General features: G+C 42.5%; 1 protein-coding gene across 5 annotated transcripts in view; it reads right to left on the bottom strand.

Moving 5' to 3' along the window:
- SAMD11 (sterile alpha motif domain containing 11) overlaps nt 1-24,269 on the bottom strand; it is a 141,823-nt gene that overhangs the window by 55,758 nt on the left and 61,796 nt on the right. For all 5 annotated transcript variants that reach the window (XM_069948690.1, XM_069948688.1, XM_069948689.1 and 2 more), the window contains exons 4-5: nt 21,368-21,418; nt 3,144-3,256 (exon numbers count right to left, since the gene is read on the bottom strand). In XM_069948690.1, coding sequence (XP_069804791.1) covers nt 3,144-3,256; nt 21,368-21,418 — 164 coding nt within the window. The remainder of the gene's footprint in view (nt 1-3,143; nt 3,257-21,367; nt 21,419-24,269) is intronic.

Below are 24,269 nucleotides of genomic sequence, written 5' to 3'. Positions count from 1 at the left end.
GTCCAGACAGAACACACTTGCATTCTGCCCTCCTACCTGGCGAGCTGTGTCTTTAATTTAAATTTTTTTTTTTTACATGCGCAGTTGACTGGTGAGTGGTATAATACAATACAATAAAAACGTATAGGACCTGCTTATGTAAGGCGCAATGCAAATAATCATATTGATGCATTAAACAGGAGAAAAGCAATCTTCAAGAATTCATAAGAATAAGCGAGCGACAGTCTATATTGCAGCCACACTGAAGCGTAAGCTCCACAGAACAGAAGACTGGCGGTTTCCTTCTTTGTTCTCATATTATTACAGCAGAGTCAGAGGTAAATGAATAATATCAGCCAGTCCACGGCATGTGAATAGGAAGGGGATACACATCTCAATCACCCTCCGGCTCTCACACTGGCTCCAAGACAGATCAATATAGCAATTAGATGTTATCAGTGTGCGCCGCTTCCCCTGCCTCCCTCTGGCCTTCCACCCTCCCCCACTAGAAACTGGCAGCCTTCATGCGCACATCTCATAGCCCTGATGTCACACGGATATCTGGGTTTAAGACCTCTGTGCGACTTTGTGCAGCCGTCCGGGGAGAACTGATATATAGAGATAAAAAAAAAAAAGAAAGTGTAGCACAATGCAAGAATACGTATACTGTCCACATTGGAAAAACGGCAATGCCTGTTACCTATCTGCTACCAAGGCACAACAACAGAAGATGGGCATGATGGGAAAAAAACATCTGAAGTGGAACCACTCCTATTCAACATAAAAATATATTGGAATTAGTGGTCCAAAACCATATGTATTGTTTACGACTTCCAGAATTTTTGTGAATGGCAGATAGAGGGGAAGAGCGGACAGTCCATCCCAGAGGACATAGAGACCAATCCCACCATCAAGATATTTAGGGTGTATGGCAAACAGACGTCAAACCCAAATGGGTTATCCCAAGGTTATACATTATCACCTATCCGAGGAATATTAGAGGTCTGACTGCTGGGATGACCACTGGTCATAGGAATGGGGGGGGTGGCAGTGTATGTGCTCAACCTCTGCTCCGTTCGCTTACCATGGGGCATCCAAAGACAGCTGTAGTGCTGTACATGGTGCCATATCTTCATTGGAGGTACTAGTGATTAGGTGATAAGTTATAATCTTGTAATAACTCCTTTAAGGGTCTCAAGAAAGCAGAAGGACATCTGCATGATGTGTTCTCCACGTGCTCACCCTTGATCGTGTTCTTTCTGAACTGAGGTCATGGGTTGTAGCACTGGCATATAGGGTAGTTTCACCAGCTTGACACCTTATCTACTATATGTCTTTTACTATTGCTTAAAAGGTTTTTTTTTAATGGAGCTTACAAATAGGAAGCACTAGTAACATAGAAGTAATAAGCCAAATATGATATGATTTCAATGGTCATGTTCCAAAGAGCATACGTGGAAGGGTAGGACACAGTTCAGCAACAGATCAATAGAGAAGGATTGGACAGGGGTCAAGTCAATTTTCTCCCCTCCATAGGATAGAAGAGGCAAACATTCAGTATGATCAGTATACAGGCATGAAACACAACCAGAAAAGTTTCCCATTCTCATTTCGATCACTGCCCTTCTACATGAAGCCAACTCTTTTACGTGATAAAGAAAATAGAATATTCGCTAATTAATAAAAAGACAACCCTGTCCTATAATTTCAAACTATATCATTTCTATCTGGCGGAGCATTGAGCGATATTGACAAATGAATATATTTCAGGGTACAAGTGCGCACAGAATAGATTTTATCCAGAGCTTGGAGAAATGTATGGGTAATATTGAGTCAGTGTGCATGTTAATGATATCAATCTATCACACCCGAGCTGCAGCCTCAGCAACTTAAATGAGGTCGAGCCGTCTTGACACCGGATAAGGACATGTGATCTTCAGAAATGAGGATGGCCATGTCCAACACCCAACCTTACCGAAGAAATACGACCTTCCATTTAAGAGCGAACAGATTGAGGTATGCACAAAATTTCTTTTCATTTAACAATAAGGACCTATTATCACCATACAGTGTCATCTAGAAGCAGAATGCCTTCAAGAGGTCGGGGATTAAAAACTGTTGTACTGATTTGCCCTTGTTCTGGTCTTCTCGAAATAAAAAATCATTACAATTCTTCCTTTAGCCTCAGCCCTTCTCATGTTGTACTTTACAACAGTACATAGAAAATGTGAAGTGCTTGGCACTGTCCCCTATAATGCGCAGTCAAGGGAAGAGGGCTGTGGCGTACAGTCTTTGCATGTATGGCGTCTTGTGCACTTTAACAGGTGGTGCTCTGCATGGAGATACTCTTAATCGTCTAATAAAGAAACAAAGCAGGAAGCGGCAACTCACCAACCAGTGCGATTTATTCGGGGTATACGATGTACATCAGCTCACAGGCAGGGCAATAACATTCTGAGTGTGTTCCACAGAGGCCTCTGTGGAACACACTCAGAATGTTATTGCCCTGCCTGTGAGCTGATGTACAGCGTATACCCCGAATAAATCGCACTGGTTGGTGAGTTGCCGCTTCCTGCTTCGTTTTTTTTATTAGACGATGTTGTACTTTACGATACATCCCATCAATATAAGCCCGTTCCAGGCAACCTACATTTTCTAACCAATTCTTAGAGCACAGGCAGGTAATGCTAAAGCACTGTGACTATGGAAGACCTTTCGACTCAGAGGTCACAAATTCGACTCAGTCTAGGACTGGCTTTTGCATGTGGTCACATTAGTCTCCCCTGGCTTATACTGGTCTATGACAAAAAACAGGAAAAAATTCCATTCATTTGTATTCTCTATCCTATTAAAGCTTAACTAGTAGTTGCAAGCATGCCAACTACCCCACCCCATGGTACAGACTGGAGACAAGAACATGGTGTCTCTGCTTGTGCAACTGGAAGATTCCTACTTCAAAAGGAGTCTGACTCTCACCTGGGAGGTTGGTTGAGGGAAAGCCCATAGGTATGGAGCCACGATTGACCTCACACCATCATATGATCAAGAATCAAGTCACACTATTTTCCTGCCCCACCTGTGCCATTTAGGGGGTTCAACTGGCTGACCCATTCACAGACACTCAGTACTGATAATATATTGGAAAAGGAAAACCGTGTACAAACCTGTAGATGTAAAACTGAGCTGATGGCTGTTTCTCTTATTCTGATTCTCTGGCATTACGAGTTGGTGGCTCTGGTGAAGGTTGGTGATGATGCTGGAAAGGTCGTTCTCACGGCTGTAAGTGAAAATAACAGAGGGTTAGAAAAGGAAGTCTAGTGGTATTTTTAGGGTGAAACAAGTTTAACAACTCTTTACGAATAAGAGCTCTAAGATGCAGTTTTCTACAGTATAAGTTGTGGCCACATATTGTGATGGTGCCAAAGGGTGAGCACTATAAACAGAGCTTGAGAAGATATATATACGATAATTAACATTTTCTACCCAAATCTGTGTGGAATTCACTCAAACGCAAAGTATAGCTATACGGGTGATGTAAGGAGGAGATTAGATTGTAAACCCAGTGCACGACAAGTACAGGCTGAGGGATTAGGCTATGTTGGTGCTATATAAACGACATGAAAAACATCAAACATAGTGCAAACTACAAAGAAAAAAGATTCCCAAATAATATAGGTTTACATACAGTAGAACATAAGTTCTTCATACATCTTGCGACTTGCAAAACTTCCAAGACGTATACTGCCACCACGTAGAGCCCACAATCTCCCAGTCATCTACCAACTCGGGTTGAAGTACTATACATCTAATGTGCACCAATTAAAACCAGCAGAGAACAACTCCTACCAATCGCTTTGAGATCGCTGCATGGAGGCCGCTAAATCATTATTATTTCTGTGGGTTATCAAGCATGACAAGGAGAATCATTCCCCTTCCTGTAATTACAGACCTAATATTTCACGATAAGGGACGCTGGGAATGGCATCTTATCCACTCCGTAGTTTAAAGTCCTGAAATGACTTTGTTGCTGCCAAGTGTTGATGGTAAAAGATGCTACAATCTCCTTGTGAGGGGGCAGAGGAAACGCACTGTGCGTAGATTGATAGGTTCAGAACTTTTAAGGTTTATAACTAAGCCAAGAATTACTAACAAACTGTATACCATACTTATTCTAGCATGACGTACGTACTCACATGATTTGAGACCCCCATCTTTGTCCCTGCAACACGCAGCACATTGTCTGCATGGGGTGGTAAGAGGCGGAAGAGGATGACTTCAGGTTCCACTCAAGATCCCCTTCGGTATGAGCTACTGAGCGGGACACGGAGCCCTTTAAATCATATATATCCCCTCTAAGCCCCCGCCTATTGGCACATGAAAGCCCTCCAGCACCATGGCCAGCGGCCCCCAGCACGGAGACAGAAGCAGTACTAATCTGTTTGTGAGACCCCCTAATTGGATCAGGCTGTCTTCATATTACCCGCAGTGTGGCTAGTCTGGCTACAGATTTTTGTAGACTTCTTTCTAGGATCCTGCCCATCATGCCCATGATAACCTTCTCCATGGAGTGCACCTATATTGAGGTTACCAGTAGGGGGAAGGGGAATAATGTCTCCAGACAGTGTCCATGTACGCAGTAATCCCCCTTGGGTGCGATCCTCTCCCAGTGCAGAACATTATGTAAATATTGCTGGTCTGTAAGCAGTTTAGGAGGCGATTACTAGTTCTCTGTGTGTTTAATCTCACAGATCGCAGAGGGGAAGACCGGTCCAGAGGACAAATGGAGATTAATGTTACCTTCAGCGCGAAGATGGGAGGCAGGGGGCTGCAATGTATCCTTATGGGCAGCGTAATGAAGTCTCAGCACAAATAGAGTTATTCCTGGCCGGTATCACTGGCAGACACATTGGTCTGCACCTCACAGCTGGCTGTCATGGCTAGAGATGATCGCCTCATTCATATTTCAATGGTGCCTGTGGGCCTGTCTCTCCTACATACAATGATAAGCCTATCATGCATAGCATCTTACCTGGAAGCATTATAACATAGATACAACGCTGCCATGTGCTTGATGTGAAATCCTTACAGATATTATATATGAGTGTAGTTTTACATTATTTATATACTGTATTATTTTATCCTTATTATACATTTCATGCATCATTTTTTTAAAGATTAAATACATATGTTAGGTTGGCAACAATGAAAGCATAGAAAAAGTCAGGAAACTTCCACTATGTTTTACAATAGCATACATTTTTGTTCGTCAAATCACCCTTCCACTGGCTAAACATCTCAGTAATAGTGACTAAAAGCTATATGTGCAAATTGTCAAAGACTAGAACAAGGGTCCTTGAAACTGCACCATCCTTGGGAAGTGTATGGTACTGCAGCTCAAACCTATTCACGATACGTGAAGCCATTGGGCCCCAATGCAAAATCAGTGCCCCTCAAATATATTGCTTCTTTTATAGTACTTGTCTCCTTATATAGAAAAGAGAGACCTTATGGGTACCCTCAGACACCTGGGCCCAGTGCTACCATATTTTCTGCACCCCCAGTAGGAAGGATGAGGAACCTGCATCCCTCTAGCTGTTGCAAAACTACAATTCCCATCATGCCTCAAGAGCTAAACCTTTGCTGTAAAAAATTCTGCAACTAACCTAATACCCATAATGTACATATTCCTATCACTTGTGCTAATTTGTTTAAGTGGGGAACACAGAAAGCGAGCTCTACTTTATCTTTACTTTGGCTGGGGAATAAAAACCCTACTTAGGGAATCTTTATTTCCATTGGACTAGTTGGCCACTCTGCCCCAAGACCTTAGGACTGCACCAATCTTTCCAACTTTGAGTAAGAACCATCTACGATCTATGGCCATCTTATAGATTTACCCAATATAGACTCTAGGCTCCTAAGGCATTTATTCGTGAAATCTTTACATTATCCATGCAAAACTCTGTGAACGAATTTAGAATATATCAGAAAATAACAAGTTCCCCAGCGCTAGAGATAAGCACAGTTGAGCGTCTCTGTCTTGGCAGCAGGTGGGTTAAGAAGGGATTGTTCAGCATGGCTTTTCTAGCTACCAGCACCTTCCACAATCTTGTCAGCTACATAATCCTGCTTCCCGCCTGATGCACTCCTTCCTAGACCCTGCCGTAGGCTGCTAGAAGAGGCTGATACCTCCTAATGAGCTCCCGTCACCTCTCCGCTGTCCCCCTCTACCGCTCCCAGCTTCCTTTCCTTCTTATCCCCCTGCCCCCCCCCTTCCCGCTCACAAACTCACGTCCCACGGGAATCTGCTAATTAGCTCATTAGAATTCAGCGAGCGAGGGGGGGGGGGTGTAATAAATAAATAAGAGGAGGCACAGCTGTAAATCCTATCTTTAATGCTCTTCACTTAACGATAAAATCTCCGGATCTCCTCTTCCTTTCACATAGTCCACCTTATAGTTTATACTCGGGATTGAAAGGTCTACAAAGGGCCATTCAGATTTAACCTCTAATGCACGAGAGACACGTGGAATTAAGGAGGAAAAAAGAAAGACGACGACTTGGCAACGCAAGGTCAAAGTAATTAGCCTCCCAATCCAAAATGGTGCGGATGCCGATTCCTCAGACGGGATTCACAGAAACATGGCACCACTAAATAATAACTGTATGGCATAGAGATATAGTTAATACAATGGCAAAAAAATTAAAAAAATAAAAATATATATATATTAATGCATCTAAAATTGAAACTTTAAACAGTCTGTGTTACCACGGTCCTTATGTAGATCTAGGCGTTTCTATGGTAACAGACTGCAAACATCCAGTGTAGTCAGATATTGCTCTAAAAACTATAATGCACCTATCTTCTACTTCAGGGGAAGCAACCGAATATACTGTATGTTTGTAGGAAAGTTGAAGGGGAACTTTACACACAGTGGAGGGAAATTACTCATTTGTCGTACAGACTTTATAAATTAGGTGAATCTTCACAACTGGGAAAAAACCAAAAGTCTCATGTGATTTCTGAAATCACAACTTTTTTCCTGACCCATTTGGCCCATCTAAAAGAGACTTTAGTCTGTTTGGGTCTTTATGTGCATTTCAAAAGTAGCATTAGTGGTGTTTTTAAAAAAAAATTCACATTTCTGCCAAAACAATGCCCAATAAAAGGGGCAAGACCTTTATAAACTGCCACCAGTGTTTTTTGGGAAAAACATCACTTTAGTTGGGGGAGACTGGTGGTCAGGTGTATTGGAAAATCACCACCCGACCCCTCTGTTCTAGGAGAGATGAACCACAGCCAAAAAGCTGTGGCTGCATCTTAACCCTCCCCTACACATAGAGAACACATAAATGCTCAGCTGTGCCAATGTTCCGGAGTATGTGGAGGTTGGAAGAATTAGAGTCCTATTACATGGGCCAATAAAGGCCCGATCAATATTGTAGATGAGCGCCAATCTGCAAATAGAACAAACCAAGTCACATATGTGGTGACATATACTAAAGAAAGTAAGCCCCGCAATGACCCACAGGGATAATAGAGGGAGCACATGACAAGGGGAAAATGCAGGAGTGCAAAGAGTTAAACTGGACAAAGAGGTTCGAAGGCAGGAACAGAGCGGGAGGAGGAGCTGTAGCGGCGTGGGTACAAGAGTCCTGCCCACCTGCCCTTATTTGCTGTTTTTACTTGGTTCGGTTTGTCGGTCCCTTTTCTATCAGATGATTTGGTGGGTTGATTCTGCATTGTCACGGTGGCCGAAGTGTGAGGGGCTTTTGGAGGCTTTGGCATTTGCCTAATTGGGGAGGAGGCATACATTCTCCTAATGGATACCTGTTATGGTAATAAGTGCTCCATGGGCTGGGGTGATACCCAGCTATGGATTGGTTCCCGTGGGCAGGGTCCCCAGGGGGGTTTGGGGTCTCCCGGTGGGAGCCTTTGGGTTAGGTGACAGCGGTAAAGTGGAGATCCTGTTGTCTGGTTATAATGTAGACGGTGGAGTAATTATGGGATGCCTTCCAAAACCCTATAAAAAAAAAATCAAAGTGGGACAGGACTGGAAAAAGTGGAAAACAAAAAAAAATCAAGAATGTTTAGATGGAGTGCACGTCTCACCGCACAGGACCCTTCCGTTCGGCTTCAATCCAATAGTAAACGTAGGAGACAGCACTTCCTGTGAAAAAACGTGATTTTTTTATTCACATCAGACGCGACGTTTCGGCTGGTACTTCAGCCTCTCACGCTTGAGAAAGGCTGAAGTACCAGCCGAAACGTTGCGTCTGATGTGAATAAAAAAATCAAGTTTTTTCACAAGTAGTGCTGTCTCCTACGTTTACTATTGCCTTCCAAAACCCGTCCCACATTTACTAGCGGTAAGTTGTTATCAGTTATTGATATATGCAAATGTTTAATAAGTGATTTATGCATTAAATAAATAGGGCTACTGTGGCCTTTTTTCTTCCAATAAGGTGTGGTGTCATTATTGGGGGGAATAAGGTTGGTGAGTAGATACAGATAGCTAGGCTATTGTCCCTTAGCCAAGAATCTAGTCAACATGATCCCCTGATGTCATGGATGTATGTAAGACTATAACATTGATGAAGTCTGTGATTTTTGGACCACCGCAGGCATCCAGAATAGGGGTTTTTGAATTCAGTACTCACACCTCTTTGGGATTTCTGTTACTAGGAGTATGAGAACATTCTAAACAAGGAGCCATCACGTAGTGCCAAAGGGATTTAAATACTTCTTATTCGGGAAATCAGTGGCGGTGAGAGATCCTGGTGGTCAGAGATCACAGACATGACTGATATGGTGCCTGGATTTCTCACTTAATCCCCTGTGATCATCTGAACCCCAACAGCTGATACAATAGTGGAGCCATTTCTATGGCTTACTTTCAGATATGGCTTCAGCTTAAAAGTTATATGGAAAGAAGAGAGAAGGGTTTACCGGCACTTAATTCCACATTTCTCTAAATCTCAAGTTCTTCCACGCAGAGGCTGGTTCAAACAATGGAAATACGCTTATAGGAACTCTCCTAAATTAACATCGGCTGGAGGGGACGACAAGTTGGCAGGAATGAGGCTTTAATAATGCTCGGAAAAGCATTAGCACTGGAGCAGCTGGGAAACACACAGGGTTGTATGTAGGTTAGAAGGATTCCTGAGCGAGTGGAAAAGTCTCACCTGGATTAAACATTTCTTAACCTTCATAGAATTAATATTAATTAATAAACTACTGATAACCAATCACCTTCCTTATATGATGTCAAATTACGTTGGCTACTCCTGCTTGCAGTGTCTCAGAGAGGTAGGGCCACTGCTACTTATAGCAGGTTTAGGTCTGTAGTACTATGTATGTATATGCTCTAGGATGAAGGCTGCAGTTTGCACTTCCACCACTAGGTGTCACTGTCATCTATGTAGAACAGAGCTGCAGGAGGTTAACTAGAAGGGTTAATTGAGTTTATAATGAATTATCTGTATTATGCTATAATATGTAATTATATGTATACTAAGCCAAGTTAAGACTAATCCCAGTGGATGGTACCTCATGCAGGGCCCTCTTCTAACCTGTCAAGAGTCCCTACTATTTTGTGAGAGCAAGCAAAAGATTGTGTTCCCGCTGCATCACTTTCCAGGGCCTGGCCTGCAGGCCAGGACCTATTTGTGGGGACCTTATGAGAGACTACCCCTATTTCTCAAACACCTCAACCCTAACCAGTTAGGCTGCTGTAGGCTGGGAAAATAGGAATTCTATTCAAGCTGGGGGACTATTCTCTTTTTATCCTTATAACTTGACAGAAGTAAAGACAGCAAATGGGTAAGAGCAAGTAAAGCTAAGCACCCTGCTGCAACATGCTAGGTTTCCTTAGGGCTCTCCCTGTTGGCTAGCTTTACCCAATAGGTCTGTGTTCCTGGATCTGTGTCACTCAGTGCCCATGGACAGTAATAGGCGGGTGATCATATCCATGGATGCAGGTATTTCTTCTCTTAAACCCCCACAGCTAGGTACCTGAGGGTCTGGATAGGTCCCTTCACTCTCCCAACTCTGCAAGCAGTCCACTGTCCATTTCCAGTAACCAGAGACTCTCAAGTATCCCTGTATACCTGTGTGTGGCAGTGTTTTTAAGTATTCTATCTCAAGTACCCAGCTCACTACAAGGGATCTCAGTTAGTGTCTCCAAAATATCTTTATTGCACCTTAATTCAAGAAAGACCATTCTAACGTGTACCAAGCCTTCGAGAAGTCTCTACAGTAACGTTGCACCTGTTTAAGTACTTGCTGGACTCTGTAGTTCCTCTGTACAACACCTGCACTACACCAACCTTTAATGGGCGCATGTTGGTTTGTTGGTATATCCTGGGGTGGGCACATACCACTCCTGGCGACCATGACAAGTGCCTAAGCGATACACAATCACCTGCCCAACTAACACTACCTGGTTCCCCTGGGTTACCACACTGCATCCAACTTCCAAAGCCACTGGTAATCAAATGCCACACACTTGGCTTTGGATGAACCCGAACATGCTTGGGGTTCGCTCATCTCTATTCAGTTTATAACTTTATTGAAGGGATCAAATAGTCTATTGTTTAGCTGTTCTGAGATTAGAATGATGTGCTTTGGCACATCATTAATTTAAATTTAAAAGTATTAATAATCACAGATAATCACAGCCATAGATAATGGTTAAAAAGTTCATCTTCGATCTTTGGTCCAATTTTCTCCCCCTGAAACAGCGCCATACTGATTCATTGGCTGTATGAGGTACTGCAGTTCAGTAGCAATGAAGCTAATAAGACTAAGCTGCAATATCAGATACAGTGCTCTGTTCTGTGGCTCTCCAGCTGCTGCTGAAGGCTGGGAGGGTATGATAGGAGTTGTAGTTCTATAATACGGTGGGGAAAGAAGACAAACCTGGTAATTTTTCTAGTAGACTAAATTTCTAATATGATAAACAATGAACATAGAGCCTTATTCCACTTGCAAACCCATGACCCCCTAAACTGGGTCTGACTCAACTTTTACTGTATTACAGCGGTCAGAATCTTCTAGTACACCCCTTCTTCGGCGGTCACTTACTCATCATGCTTCCTTGACATTTGCCAAGCACTTTACTCTTGGATAGAAGGCCAGAAAAGCAATAGAGTCACGGCAGTGAAATGGTCAATTGGCATTGCTTTCTGTCACCCTCAGCATATTCTAGTCTGAATTATTCATGGGTATTTCAGAGAGCAAGACGTGGAAGGAATAGACTTTTAAAAGGAAACCGGACAGGAGTGTACCCTCTCGCTGACCCTGAGCGGGAGGGGGCTGCGGGGGAGCGGCAGAGGTGGGGAGGAGGTCACAGTAGGGGGCAGCAAAAGCAATTAGCATATTTGTAATCAAGGTGATTTGGAATCAATTAACCAAATGCCTTAAGCGGCCTTAAACTGTTCAAGAAACACTGACCCTGCCAATCCCATTAGAGGAGCTGAAGCCTGCGGAAAGATGCCAGCTACGCAATCCTGAGGGTGATTAACAGCATCACCGGGCCGAGGGCAACCAATGGCCAGGGAGAAAGAAAAAATGCAAACTGGGAAGTGAATGGGACACATAGGCAACAATGCTGCCCTGATAATACGGCTTATACCCATTGTAACGTATTGCTCAGACGACAATAGCAGGAACCCATATGAAATGCATCTCCACAGATGTGGGCCAGATGTGCAGAACAATACTGACAGCCTTAAAGGGTTTTTTTCTTTCTTTCAAAAATTATGTATCTGTATCCGGGGAGCACTGCCTGACTTGTACATCTCCCTACCCCAGCTGGTGGTCTCCATAAGGATAAGGTTTTAAATTCATGTGAAATAACAATAGTAGGGACGCCTATGTTATAACTCTGCATTATGATGTTCCTCAGTTATTCTTACTGGAAATGTTTGAATCAATCTCCATTCAGACACTTATGCCCAAGGGATCTGAAGAGACAGCTGTCAGTCACACGACAGCTACTGCATGTGTATGGATACCTTAAATGGTTATATAGACTACTCTCTTTCAGAAACAGCACCTCTCCTGTGCTCAGTTTGGGTATGGTTTTATTAGTGCAGTTCCACTGAAGTGAATAGATCTGAATTGCAATGCCACACACAACCTGAGAACAGGGGTGGCGCTGTATTAGCAAGAAAGTAGCTGTGCTTTTTATAATGCTAGATAACCCCTTTAAGATGCAGGGATATACATTTCCATGCGCAATATGATATGTCCTCTATAACACATTATAAATTACGTCACACAATCCTAACATTAGTGAAAAGAAAGACGGCTGCTCCACTGGAAATAGGATATCTTGTATTTTTCTCTGGGGACTCCAGCAAAAAAATAAAAATTATTAATAATAATAATAATAAATTATATATATATATATATATATATATATATATATATATATATATATATACATATATATACATATACATACACACACACACACACACATACACAGTGGTGCCTTGGATTACGAGCATAATTCATTCTGGGACCGCACTAATCCAAATCCACTCTAAAAACAAAGCAAATTTTCCGGTAAGAAATCATAGAAATGCAGACAATTGGTTCCACAGCCCAAAAATAATGATTTATTATCCTGAATAACATGTAAGACAAATGAAACAAACATTCAGAAACAGCAGAATCTGTGATAAATAAGTTACTGACAGAGACTGCAGGGAGCAGGAAGGAATGAGCAGGGCAGATGTGGGCACATACATGCAGCGCTCTCTGTCCAGGGAAAGAGGGGTTACAGCTATGAGGAGATTACCTCCACAGTCCTGTCCCCTGATGCAATCCCCAGCCTGAAGTGGATCTGCTATGATTTGGAAGGTGATGGAGACTTCCTGGGTCAGAGTACAGAGCTGTAGACCCCGCTATGCAGACCATGCCCCTCCTCCCTTTGCGCTCCCACCCAGTACAGGGAGCTCTTAAACCAAAGCAATGCTCTTAAACCAAGTCACAATTTTGAAAAACTGAGCTCTTAAACCAAAAACGCTCTTAAACCAAGGTACCACTATAATATATGTGTGTTCTTTCACATCAACTGGTATCATTAAGTGGCAGATATTTGTAAAAAAAAAAAAAAAAAATCTCCAGTCTTACAGTACTTATCAGCTGCTGTATGTCCTGCAGGAAATGTTGTATTCATTTCAGTCTGATACAATCCTCTCTGCTGTCACCTCCGTCAATGTCACGAACTATCCAGAGTAGTAGCAAACTCTCATAGAAAACCTTTCCTGCTCTCTAGACTGGAAAGAATACACCACTTCCTGCAGGACATGCAGAAGCTAATAATACTGGAAGACTTGACTTTTTTCAATAGAAGTAAATTACAAATCTCTGGCATTTTCTGACACCAGTTGTTGCTGGAGTAACCCTTTAACACAATATACCACTGGAAGACAGAGTCCATCTTTAATATTATGCATAAGATATGTTAAAGAGACAAATTGCATAACGCCAATTTAAGCTAAACCAGAAGCGAGCGGTCATAGTGGAGCACACACAGATCCTGCTTAGATGCAATGTTCCCTGCTTCTAATTTCCCTTTTGAACATTTTGTTACAGAACTCTCAGTGACTTTCCTCGCAGACAGCCAAATCATAAGACTGCGCATCCTTGTCCTCAGCCATCAGGAGGAAAACAAGAGCTGAAACTTTTTTTTTTGTCAGGAATAGGAAGGCTTCTCCAAGTTATTACAGTCATCTTCCCTCTAAAACCTTCTAAATTACTGCAGCGGGGGAGAAGGAAAAAAAAAAACGAAGCTACATTTCAGTCTTGTACGTCTCATTGTGGATGCATTATTAATGGGATGTTTCCGTCAGGCTCCTGATACGGCTTTCGCCACTTAGTGTCTTTACGGCAAAACCTTTTCCGCGCCGGCGAGACGGACGTAGCACTTTACGAGTTAAAGGAGCAACACTGGGCCCTGGCTTTCAAACGTCGTGGAGTAACTATCGCCAAAAAATGTTATTTCTCCTTAATATTTCACTTCCAGATCACAGCAGTCACTGAGATTCGACTGGAAGCGGCGTTGGTTTCTTAAAGGGTAATTGCTATCCTCAGATGAATTAATTAAAGGAACGTTGAGAGACTCCTTGTAGGATCCATTGTAGGATGATGAAAATGTGTCAGCGTTCCTCTATCAGCTCGTGGCTTTCTTCTCTATCAGAGGAGCTAAAATGCAGAACATCACGGCGTCTGACAGAACAACATCCTGTGACATTATCATCTCCGTATAAGAGAACGGCCCTAAGGTGTCATAAAGAGGGACATGTACAGTCCAGCTTATTGGCCAGCTCCTCATCAAGACGTCCAATGCTAATGGCTTTGTATGAATGTACTTATGGATATGCAAAACTTTACATGTTATATGGGGGAAAGAAAAATTTCCTTTATCTTCCGTTAAAGGGGTTGTTCACCAAAAAAAATAAAAAATTCTTTCAAATTAATTGGTGCCAGAAAGTGCCAGATATTTGTAATTTAAAATCTCAAGCTTCCAGTACTTATCAGCTGCTGTATGTTCAGCAGGAAGTGGTATATTCTTTCCAGTCTGACGCAGTGCTCTCTGCTGCCACCTCTGTCCATGTCAGGAACTGTCCAGAGCAGCAGCAAATCCCCATAGAAACCCTCTTCTGCGATCCAAACTGGAAAAATACCACTTCCTGCGGGACATACATCAGCGGATAAGTACTGGAAGACAATATTTTTTCTTCTGAACTACCCCTTTAACCTAAGCCCCTTACTGTGCCTGTAGTTGCTCAACCTCCCCTCTCCCCCCAAAATCCATTTGCAGTAATACATTAAAAAAAGGAGTTACCAGCAAAATCAGGACATTTAGGTCCCACCTTCATGACCACCCAGAAACACCCCTGAAATATCTACTTTTGGGGAGTATTTACATAACGCCCCCATGTTTTGCAGCCTTGGTCAGAGACTGTGCAAGCAACAAGGACTGTAAGTAAGTATGCCCTGAACTGTAGACAGAGAAGATGTGGATGCAGCTGCCCACTGGGCAGGGTTTATATAAACCTCAGCATTTTTTGTGCCCAGGTTTATGGCAACAATGTAGACAACAGAAAATAATGAGGATGTAACTGCAGCTTCTCTCTTTTACTGTGTTTCTATGAAACAGAGTGCTGTGAAAGGGGAGAGGGAGCAGTGGTGGGGGAGATATAGCAGCCCCCAGAAGTCTGGCAGCGGCTTTCTTTCCTATCCCAATGGAGAACAAAAAACATTTAGCCAACAGCTACAGTAGTTGATGTGTATGTTTTAGATCCCAAAAAGTAGGAATTACAAAGTTTTCACCTGTTTTCTTAACTATGTTTTCCCTGTCTTTGGCTTATTTATAAATCACATGTGTCGTTCTTTGTGACTTTTGACCATGCTTGTAATGTTTGGCTTTTGGCCTAAAAAAGGTTTATAGGGATTTTCCAGGGTTAGAAAAATACAGCTACTTTCCTCCAAAAACAGCACCACCCCTGTCCTCAGGCCATGTGTGGTATTACAATTGTGCTGAAGCCTTCTGCCTTCCGGCGCTCACTTTCTTAGATCCCATGACTAGGAAGTAAGCCTTCAGAAACATGGGGTGGGGCTAAGTCACGTTCAAAACTACGTCCACACGCAATGCCAAATAGCTGCACAGTATCTCCAATATGGCTTTAGCCATCTTCTGCTCACCAAACAACTCCTTTAACTTCAATGGAGGTCAGCTGTAATACCATATACCAACTGAGGACAAGAGTGGCACTGTTTCTAAAAGAGAGCATACATTTTTTTTTTTAATCCAGGAAAACCTCTAAGCATTGTGGCTTTTGGGAAACACTTACTGTATGTGACGTTGCCATATTTTTGTGCAAAACAATGGGTGGCGTAAAATCCCCACAAAAAAAAAAAAAAAAAGTGCGAACCGCTCACCCGTCGCAAAACAACATGATCTAAACTGGCATAAGGGAGAAAATGCAAGTTCAAAAATGCTTCTAATATATCTATAGGTGTCTTCCACTGTATACAGTATATAAATGTATATCTTACTGGTTATTATTCGCCATCTCTGGTAAATATAACTATAAATTCTAGGAAACCTTGGATCGTTTTTATGGATAAATTACTAGACAGATAGATATGATGGATAGGAAAAAGACATTAGTCCATCCCATTCGATCAATGGAGGTCACTCTGGGTTGTGGCTAGTGCTGACGTCCCTCCTGAACTTGTATGACCCAACCAGGAGGCAGATGTTCCTCTATAGCTTCCCCCTTTCCGGTCAGGCCGATCAGAGTGATCAGGTAGAGAAGGAGTTACTCGGCTTCTATAAAAGTACCAAGTTTAAAAAGACGCTTCCCCTACATAAAATATGAGCGGAGGAGACATATAAATAAAGAGTAAAAGCCCTCTCAGCCGCTCTCCATCCTTTAACGAGCTCCCAGCAGCTGCGGGGATTATACTGAGCCGCGCAGATCAATAAGGAAACCAATCACCCTGACCCCGCCGCCTCCCACCTCCGAAAATAAAATCCGATAAATGCTACCAGGGGGCGGGAGCTCCGACAGCTCTGGAAGGAAGTCAGAGAGTCTGATTATCCCCAAGAGTGTCCGCAAGAAGCTGATGATCCCCGCTAGCATGTGTTGCGTGATGGTTATCTCCGGGAGCATTCTGAGTGTGTGCAACTGTATATTTATAGGGCATTAGGATCTGCTGAAAAATTAAAGGACGGATACATTTTCTTCATCAGGATTTGGGAGGCTTGTATAATTCACTGGTAGACAGGGGTTAAACATTATTAGATGTCATCAGAAAAACCTAAATGGAAGATGTCTTAGTCAGCCGGCACATTTATTAAAAAAAAAAAAAAAAAAGCCATGATGGGAAAATGGTGCGGCGCATTCATATAGCATCTGGCTGCCATATTTTAAATGAGCCTATTTGCTATCTTGCCATATTACATGATTTGTGAGCCAACCTAACAAAGTCAGATGTTTTTCAATTCCAGATGTTTTTATCCCATTATTGTCGAGATATGGTTTGTTCCCCCACACCATTGCATCCAGAGGAAAAGCTAGATCAAATATTCTTCTAACATTCTATATATATAAAAGGAGATAACATAAAGAGAGACCTTTCGCTTAAACCAAAACCATTTCTAGTTTGAATATGATATAACACCCTCTAGACAATGCAAACCCTGGATACAGGAAATCTCTGACACTTTAGTCTAAGTAATACTCCACTGATCTGAAAAGTCCTGTGTAGGGATGGTCCGAACCTGCTTCGGTTCAGGTTCGCACGAACCCCAACTCTCGGAAAGGATTCCCGCTGTCTGCCCGCTCCGTGGGGAGAGTGGATACAGCGGGAGGACCGCCTGGAAAACTGGGATAAAGCCATAACCATAGGCTGTATCCCAGTTTTCCAGGCGGTCCTTCCGCTGTATACACCCGCTGCACGGAGCGGGCAGACAGCGGGAATCTGATGCCAAGTGTTCGGGTTCATACGAACCCAAACCTTGTCAGGTTCAGACCATCCCTAGTCCTGTGTTTAAAGGGTTATTGTCATAATCAATAGTACAGGCGACTTTAAGAAACTTTGTAATTGGGTTTATTAGGCAAATATGCCATTATCTGCCTTCAAAAAGACATTCCCCAGCCCCCCCCCCTCTCATTCACTGCTCATTATCAGGAAATCACATCTTGTTTACATTAGATGTGCCCTGTGTAACCCATGGAGAAGGGAGGGGATAGGAGGGAGGAGGGAGATTAGTCGCCAGCAGAGAACAAAGGATTACACAGTGGCACCTGTGTGAAAGACGTATTCAGAGGAGATAGCCCGGTGATGTAGCTGTAAATTAACTCATTGTTGTCCAGTTTTGGTGCCTAATCTCCCTTAACCCATCCTCTCTCCATAAGAGAACCATGAAGACATTTGTCGTCTAATAAACCAAATTACAAAGTTTCTCCCTTCCCCATTTCGTCCTGCTTGTCTTTCAGAACTGAGCATTGTATATCAATCAGTCAAGGCAGGAAGGGTGGGGGAGGGAAGATGGGAGCATGCTGCGGCTCAGCACTGCCTCCTTGACACTTCAGCTCTGTGTGTGTGTGATGTACAGCTAACAGAGTCCCTTTAAACTGTTGGGTAAGAGATGTCTAGTAAAGATTTTCTAGAAACCAGAGATACAGAGATTTAGGTGCTCTATAGTCTTATTTAAATAACTAAAATATTAAAAACCTAAAATAAAATTAATATTGGTGGAGCCCACCAATTTAATTTTTCCTCCTTGGTCACATTTAGACAAATTTCCAGAAAATCTCTGCAGATCCATATGGATATAATAGGAGATACTGTATATAGCACAGACCTATGCAGCTAACTTTGCTTGTTTCTAACATTTCATCTCTCAGGGGTTGGGCAGTATAGGACTCCATTGGTGGCAGCACAGTGCAGCCATCTATTAGTTACAGGTAGAGGGCACAAGCACAGCACTGGCAGCACACCGGGAGCTGTATTACTTCCCTTCTACCCATCACCTCTGCGCTCGGTGATAAGAGAAGGTGACAACCCCTTAAAAAGACCTGGTAAGACACAGCAATCTGAGTCAGCACAGGCTGAAGGGATCGGTTTTATGGATATGACAGCTGTGGGAGGGACAGGCATAGCTGCCACTAGGCCTATACAGTAAGGGAAAGCTGCGTAAGCCCCTTTCGTCAGTGCACAGCTTGTTAGGGCAGGATGACCCCCGTGAGGATAAAAGGGGAGGATTAGGGTCAGGATTTACTGTAAGGCACCTAAAGGAATAAGTCTCTTTTATTAACCCTTTAGAGGTGCGATATTAAAAAGTTATGAGACTGCATGGTTTACTGCATGTATTATCTAAAACGAGGTGAAATAAATGTTTAACCCATAAGTAAATGTAGTTAACCCCGAATATCCCACCCCACTCCTATGTCATTCTATATAGGTGTTTGTTAGTCAGTGTTCAGAGATTTTTTTATTTTTATTTTAATGTTCCTGTTGGATTAACTAGGTACAAATCACCATGCATTGCCCCTGATCAGATTCTCACCCCCAAGGATCGTGAACTTTATACATAAAGATATTTTACTAGGGTTAGGATAAGGTTTTTAAGACCAGATCAGAGCGGCCACCGACGTTTTGTCCCTCGTAAGTCGCATTTGGCTTTCAGCAATGGCAATATTTCAATGATTTGACATTACTATAATAGAGTGAAACCTACCCAAAAGACCACCTGTTTAATAGGACCACCCTCTTATCCAAATGATGGCTCGTGAGATGGATTTTTAGCCCACTATACATTACGCAAAGTGGCCATTTACTTTGAAACCACTCTCATGGAAGACCGACCTTGGGTGATCATGTCAAAGAGGTTTCACTGTACTTTACAGTGGGTAACATCAGGGCATATAGCTATATCTAAGGATTTTCAGGAAGCCGCGAGTCGCATGTAGCCCCGAGGTTACTGGTGGGAGACCACTGGTGTAGATCATCCTCATCATCCTGATGGAAATGATTGGTTTGGCCAAGCAGATAGAGGGATTTTCAGAAGATAGGAAGATTTGCCAAAACGTATACATGCCTTTCGTTAAAGGGGAACTATCAGCAGGTTAGAAGAATCTAACCTTCTGATAGCCCCCTACTTCGCATGGGGTGCTGAGGATGAAGGTATGACTGGCTAATGAGGTACTTCCATCCTTGGCACTGTTCCCATGCAGTTGTTAATGTAGTCCTGTGTCCGGTAAGGCCGTTAGGACCACTGACACTAGCACCCCCCCCCCCCCAATGGAGCAGGAGCCCTACCGGAGACACAATTACATTACCAACAGCACTGGAATGGTACTGAGGATGAAGGTAAAAGACATTTTTATCCTAAGTTCCCGTGCGCAATAGGGGGCTATCAGCGGGTTAGATTAATCTAACCTGCTGATAGTTCCCCTTTAACATCGTTCATACACAATGGTACTTTTTTGAAAGAGCCATGTAACTCTCAATATAAAATTTCTCCTTTTGTGTTTCCTCATATGAGCAAATCTGCGTTTCCAATTTCATATTTTAATTATTAAAAGAGATAAATGAATTTTATTTCTGATGGTTAAATGCACTCATAAAAATAATAATAAAAATAGCATTAGAAATAATAATAATAATAATAATAATAATAATAATAATAATAATAATAATATGAAACAAGCCCCCCCCTTCTTATGAAATTGTTCTCATTTATTGAAAAAGAGCTAAATTTTGATTAATGAGTTCCTTGAAGGACCTAACTGAAATATTAGAAGCCAAAGTAGCTGAGATACTGAAGCTCTCAGTTCTCAGAATGTAATTCACGAGACGCCCTCTTAAACATAAAAAGGCCGCTGTGCCCCTGCTGATTCACACAAGAGGTGGACAGATTAGAATGGTGTGAAATTGGCCTCGGCGTCAGGCGCCTCTCGTATAATGCAGACTTCTGGAGCTGCGGTGATAAGTAACCCTGTGAATCCATCAGTTCTGCATAGCGCAGCAAAGACTACTGGGCCTGTACCAACAAGAAATGCTTCCTCACTCAATTTGCATTTTCTTGCTATATATATATATATATATATATATATATATATATATATATAATCTATCATCAGTACTTATGTGTAAGGAGCTACTCAGTGGTGCCCCCTATTGTTACACAATTGCTCATTATATAAATATACATAGTTTATTACTATTATGTTTATATTAGTTGTGTTTCGCCAATAATGAAATGTACGACAATCCTCTATAGATGGGGAATCTTCGGCCCTCCAACTGTTGCAAAATTACAATTCCCATCATGATGGGAATTGTAGTTCTGCAACAGCTGCGGGGTCATGGCTTTTCCATCCCTGCTCTATAGCATCATTCATGCTCAGCTCCAATGAAGACAAACTGAACGAGACGTTACAGGCTAGTGTAGCATTGAGAAAAATGTTGCAAACTACGAGAACAAGACTGAATATGAAAAAATGAAACAAAAAATGCATATAAAGTATGGCATTCACTGTTATAATGTACAGCAGGGATGGGGAACCTTCGGCCCTCCAGCTGTAGCAAAACTACAATTCCCATCATGCCTGGACAGCCGAAGGTTGTCCAGGCATGGTGGGAATTGTAGTTTTGCAACAGCTGGAGGGCCAAAGGTTCCCCATCCCTGTTATACAGGATAGGTATGTACAGACATTCCCAAAACTACTACTCTATGTTCTATTAGCATGCAATATATCATCTATATCCCAGTAGTGATGTATGCAACATGAAGGGCACCTATGCAATAATACACTCCAGGGAGCTATACCACAAAGAGGAAAGTAAGAAAGGTACCTGCAAGAGGTTTCTTGGAAGGAAATGTTTAAATCCCAATGTGCCCGTATCCTGTGGATAAATAAACACATAGTCAGTAATACATTGCCAAAGCCACATACCATGTAAAGACCAAGTCAGGAATAAAACTGCCCTTACATTTAAAGTGTGCACCTTTATACAAATATCAGACTTCTCACCTCCTCCCCTGTTTCCTGCACTGATCATTCACTGATCAAATCTGTAAGGATGCTGGAGGAGATTGATTTTGAGCTTCACTGATAGATCAGGTTACATGTGCTCCCCATGTAAGTCTATGAAGAGAGGAGGTGGAGGAGGAGGGAGCAGCTGCAGATGGAGAGGAGGGACAAAGGCAGAGCCAATTGCTGCGTCTAGTAAGTGCTCTACAGTTTTACATAAAGCGGCAGCTTGGAGGACATTATACAGCAGTAATAAGCATTGCTGCTCTGAATGCTTTGTAGAGATATAACCCTAACTAGAAGCAGCAGTTTCTGTCTGTGATTCTCTCTCTCTCTCTCTTTCTCTGCAGCTGCCTTATGTGTATGGGAGTAACTGATCATTCTGGAGGCCGGAGTAGAAGGGAATGAGCCTTATATGTGAAAAAAAAAACAAAAAAACTTTTATTAACAAATTTGCAGTTTAGCTAAAGGAAAATCAGTGCCCCTGGTTATACCACAGTTCAATTGTCAGATTGTGTTGGGTCCAATCTGTGTCCATGATTTTTATTTTTATAAGGTACATTCGCTTTAAAGTGTAGCAAATGAATAGAACGGCACCATGCGCAGGAACAGGGCCACAGTTCAAAAAAGGGACCGCGGCACCGGCTTCCCCACACCGGAGCAGTTCTATTGATATGCTACACTTAAGGTGAATGTACCTGATGGTACATTTGCTTTAATTCCTAACAGGGGTGTCAAACTCACGGCCCTCCAGCTGTTGCATAACTACAACTCTCATCATGCCTGGATAGCCAAAGCTTTGGTTGTACAGGCATAATAGGAATTGTGGTTTTGCAACAGCTGGAGGGCCGTGAGTTTGACACCTGTGCCCTACAACAGAGATTCTAAATCAATATTATCTGGATAAGAACAGTTGGCGATTCATCAGTGATGTCATGACTGCCGATAATAATTGCTGATGTCATGATGTCATGAATGAAGTCATTAGTCAATATCATTAGCATATGCATTCATCATCAGTGATGTCATTAAGGTGACAGCTCAGAATTAATGTTATAAATGCAACCCTTCTTCAGTGATGTCATTATGGTAAGCATTCATTAGTAATATGATGAGGCGTTCCAGTCATTCATCAGTGGTGTCATCAGAACAGGTATCAATCACATATCCCTCGCGCACACCGTCACCAGCCAAATCACAATTGTACGTTCAACAGAAAGTGACTCAATTTCCACTACAAAGTATAACACTGGTCAACTCCATTCCACTTAGACGTTGCATAGGCAATGGACAGAATGGACGGCGTCTGCCGGAAGGAGGGGGGGGGGCGGGGGGACACCCTACCACAGATGAATTTTACATTTTTAGAGCTCCCCTTTAATTCTCACTTTAGTACACAATGGCCAATATTCATAGTGCCATGAAACCAGAAACAGGAGATCTATAGATAGATCTCAGAACGTCAACCTCTATAGGATTGTACCTGTGTCTGAATATCTTACTCCTGATCCCCATGCCAGGGTCAGGCAATAGGTTAAACTAGAGATCAACTTGCTGCTAGGGCAGGAACATCTTGGGAATGTCTTGAAGTGTCTGGAACGGAGTACCACTACAAACATGGGGACATACACTGCATAAGGAACGCATATGATTCAATAAATCCACAATTCACATAACAAATCAACGGTTCTCATTATACTCCAAACTGTTTCATTTCAAAAGATAAAAGAGTTCCTTTATCTTCTGTGTAATGCCTCCACAAAGCCTCCATCACCGTACACAGACAAACTAGGTATGTTTTACGATTGCTTGTATTCCTAGACTTTTTTATTAATTTGTTGTAGTGTTTATCCTGGGCTACACGCCCTTTGGGGTACTTTTTCCACAGGGGACATTTAGGTGACAAGTGATGACTGCAAAAGGGTTGATCAAGTGCTCATTCATGCCGCCCCCCTGCATAATGCTGCCTCCAGCCAGAAGAGTGGTTAACAGGGCAGGCAGCCAATGGCTCATCGCCCTGTCAAAATTAGTGCTGCATTTAACTGTATGTGCTTTTGATTTAAAAGCACGTACAGTGAAAGGGCAAGGAGCAGCGCCTGCTTGATGCTGGCCCGGTCTGGCAAGCAGCGCACCCAGAATTCAAGCCAGATTCTGGAGCTGGAATTCCGGATGCTTGTTTGGGGCATCTGTGCCGGAATTCCAGACAAAGATAGGATATGCACCTATTTATCAAAAAAATCCTGAAGGGGTGTCTGCACCTAACTGAACGCTATGGATCATGAAATCTATGAGAAAATCCCGAATAGATTTTCTTGACTTGCGCATGTGACCTTACACCACGGCTTGGGATATCCAATAGGGTCTTTACCATACAATTCCAACGATGAAAGGTTCCACAGCTCCTTGTAGTAATGTAGAAAACTTTATTGGTACATACAAAAAATAATAAAAACTTTTTAAACCGCGCCGACGCGTTGCGGAGGCAACCCTCCTTAATCATGGCAAAGAATATACTGAATAGTGAACCATTATATAGTTTGTGGAATGTACCTCCTCCCACTAGCCCCTCCCGTACAGGGCAGGGGGAAAACGCCCTATCGGGGCGTGAACGAGGAACTACATGTGCCACATAACAAGTATATACATTGTAAATATCAAATCAATATTGTATAAATAAGCAAAAAAACAAGTGGCAACAAAACAAATAAAGTGTACGTATGGTA

Source organism: Dendropsophus ebraccatus, chromosome 12 (genome assembly GCF_027789765.1).
Source record: "Dendropsophus ebraccatus isolate aDenEbr1 chromosome 12, aDenEbr1.pat, whole genome shotgun sequence".
Taxonomy (NCBI): domain Eukaryota; kingdom Metazoa; phylum Chordata; class Amphibia; order Anura; family Hylidae; genus Dendropsophus; species Dendropsophus ebraccatus.
The sequence above is the reverse complement of the archived record's forward strand: the minus strand, read 5'-3'. Positions and strand labels throughout refer to the sequence as shown.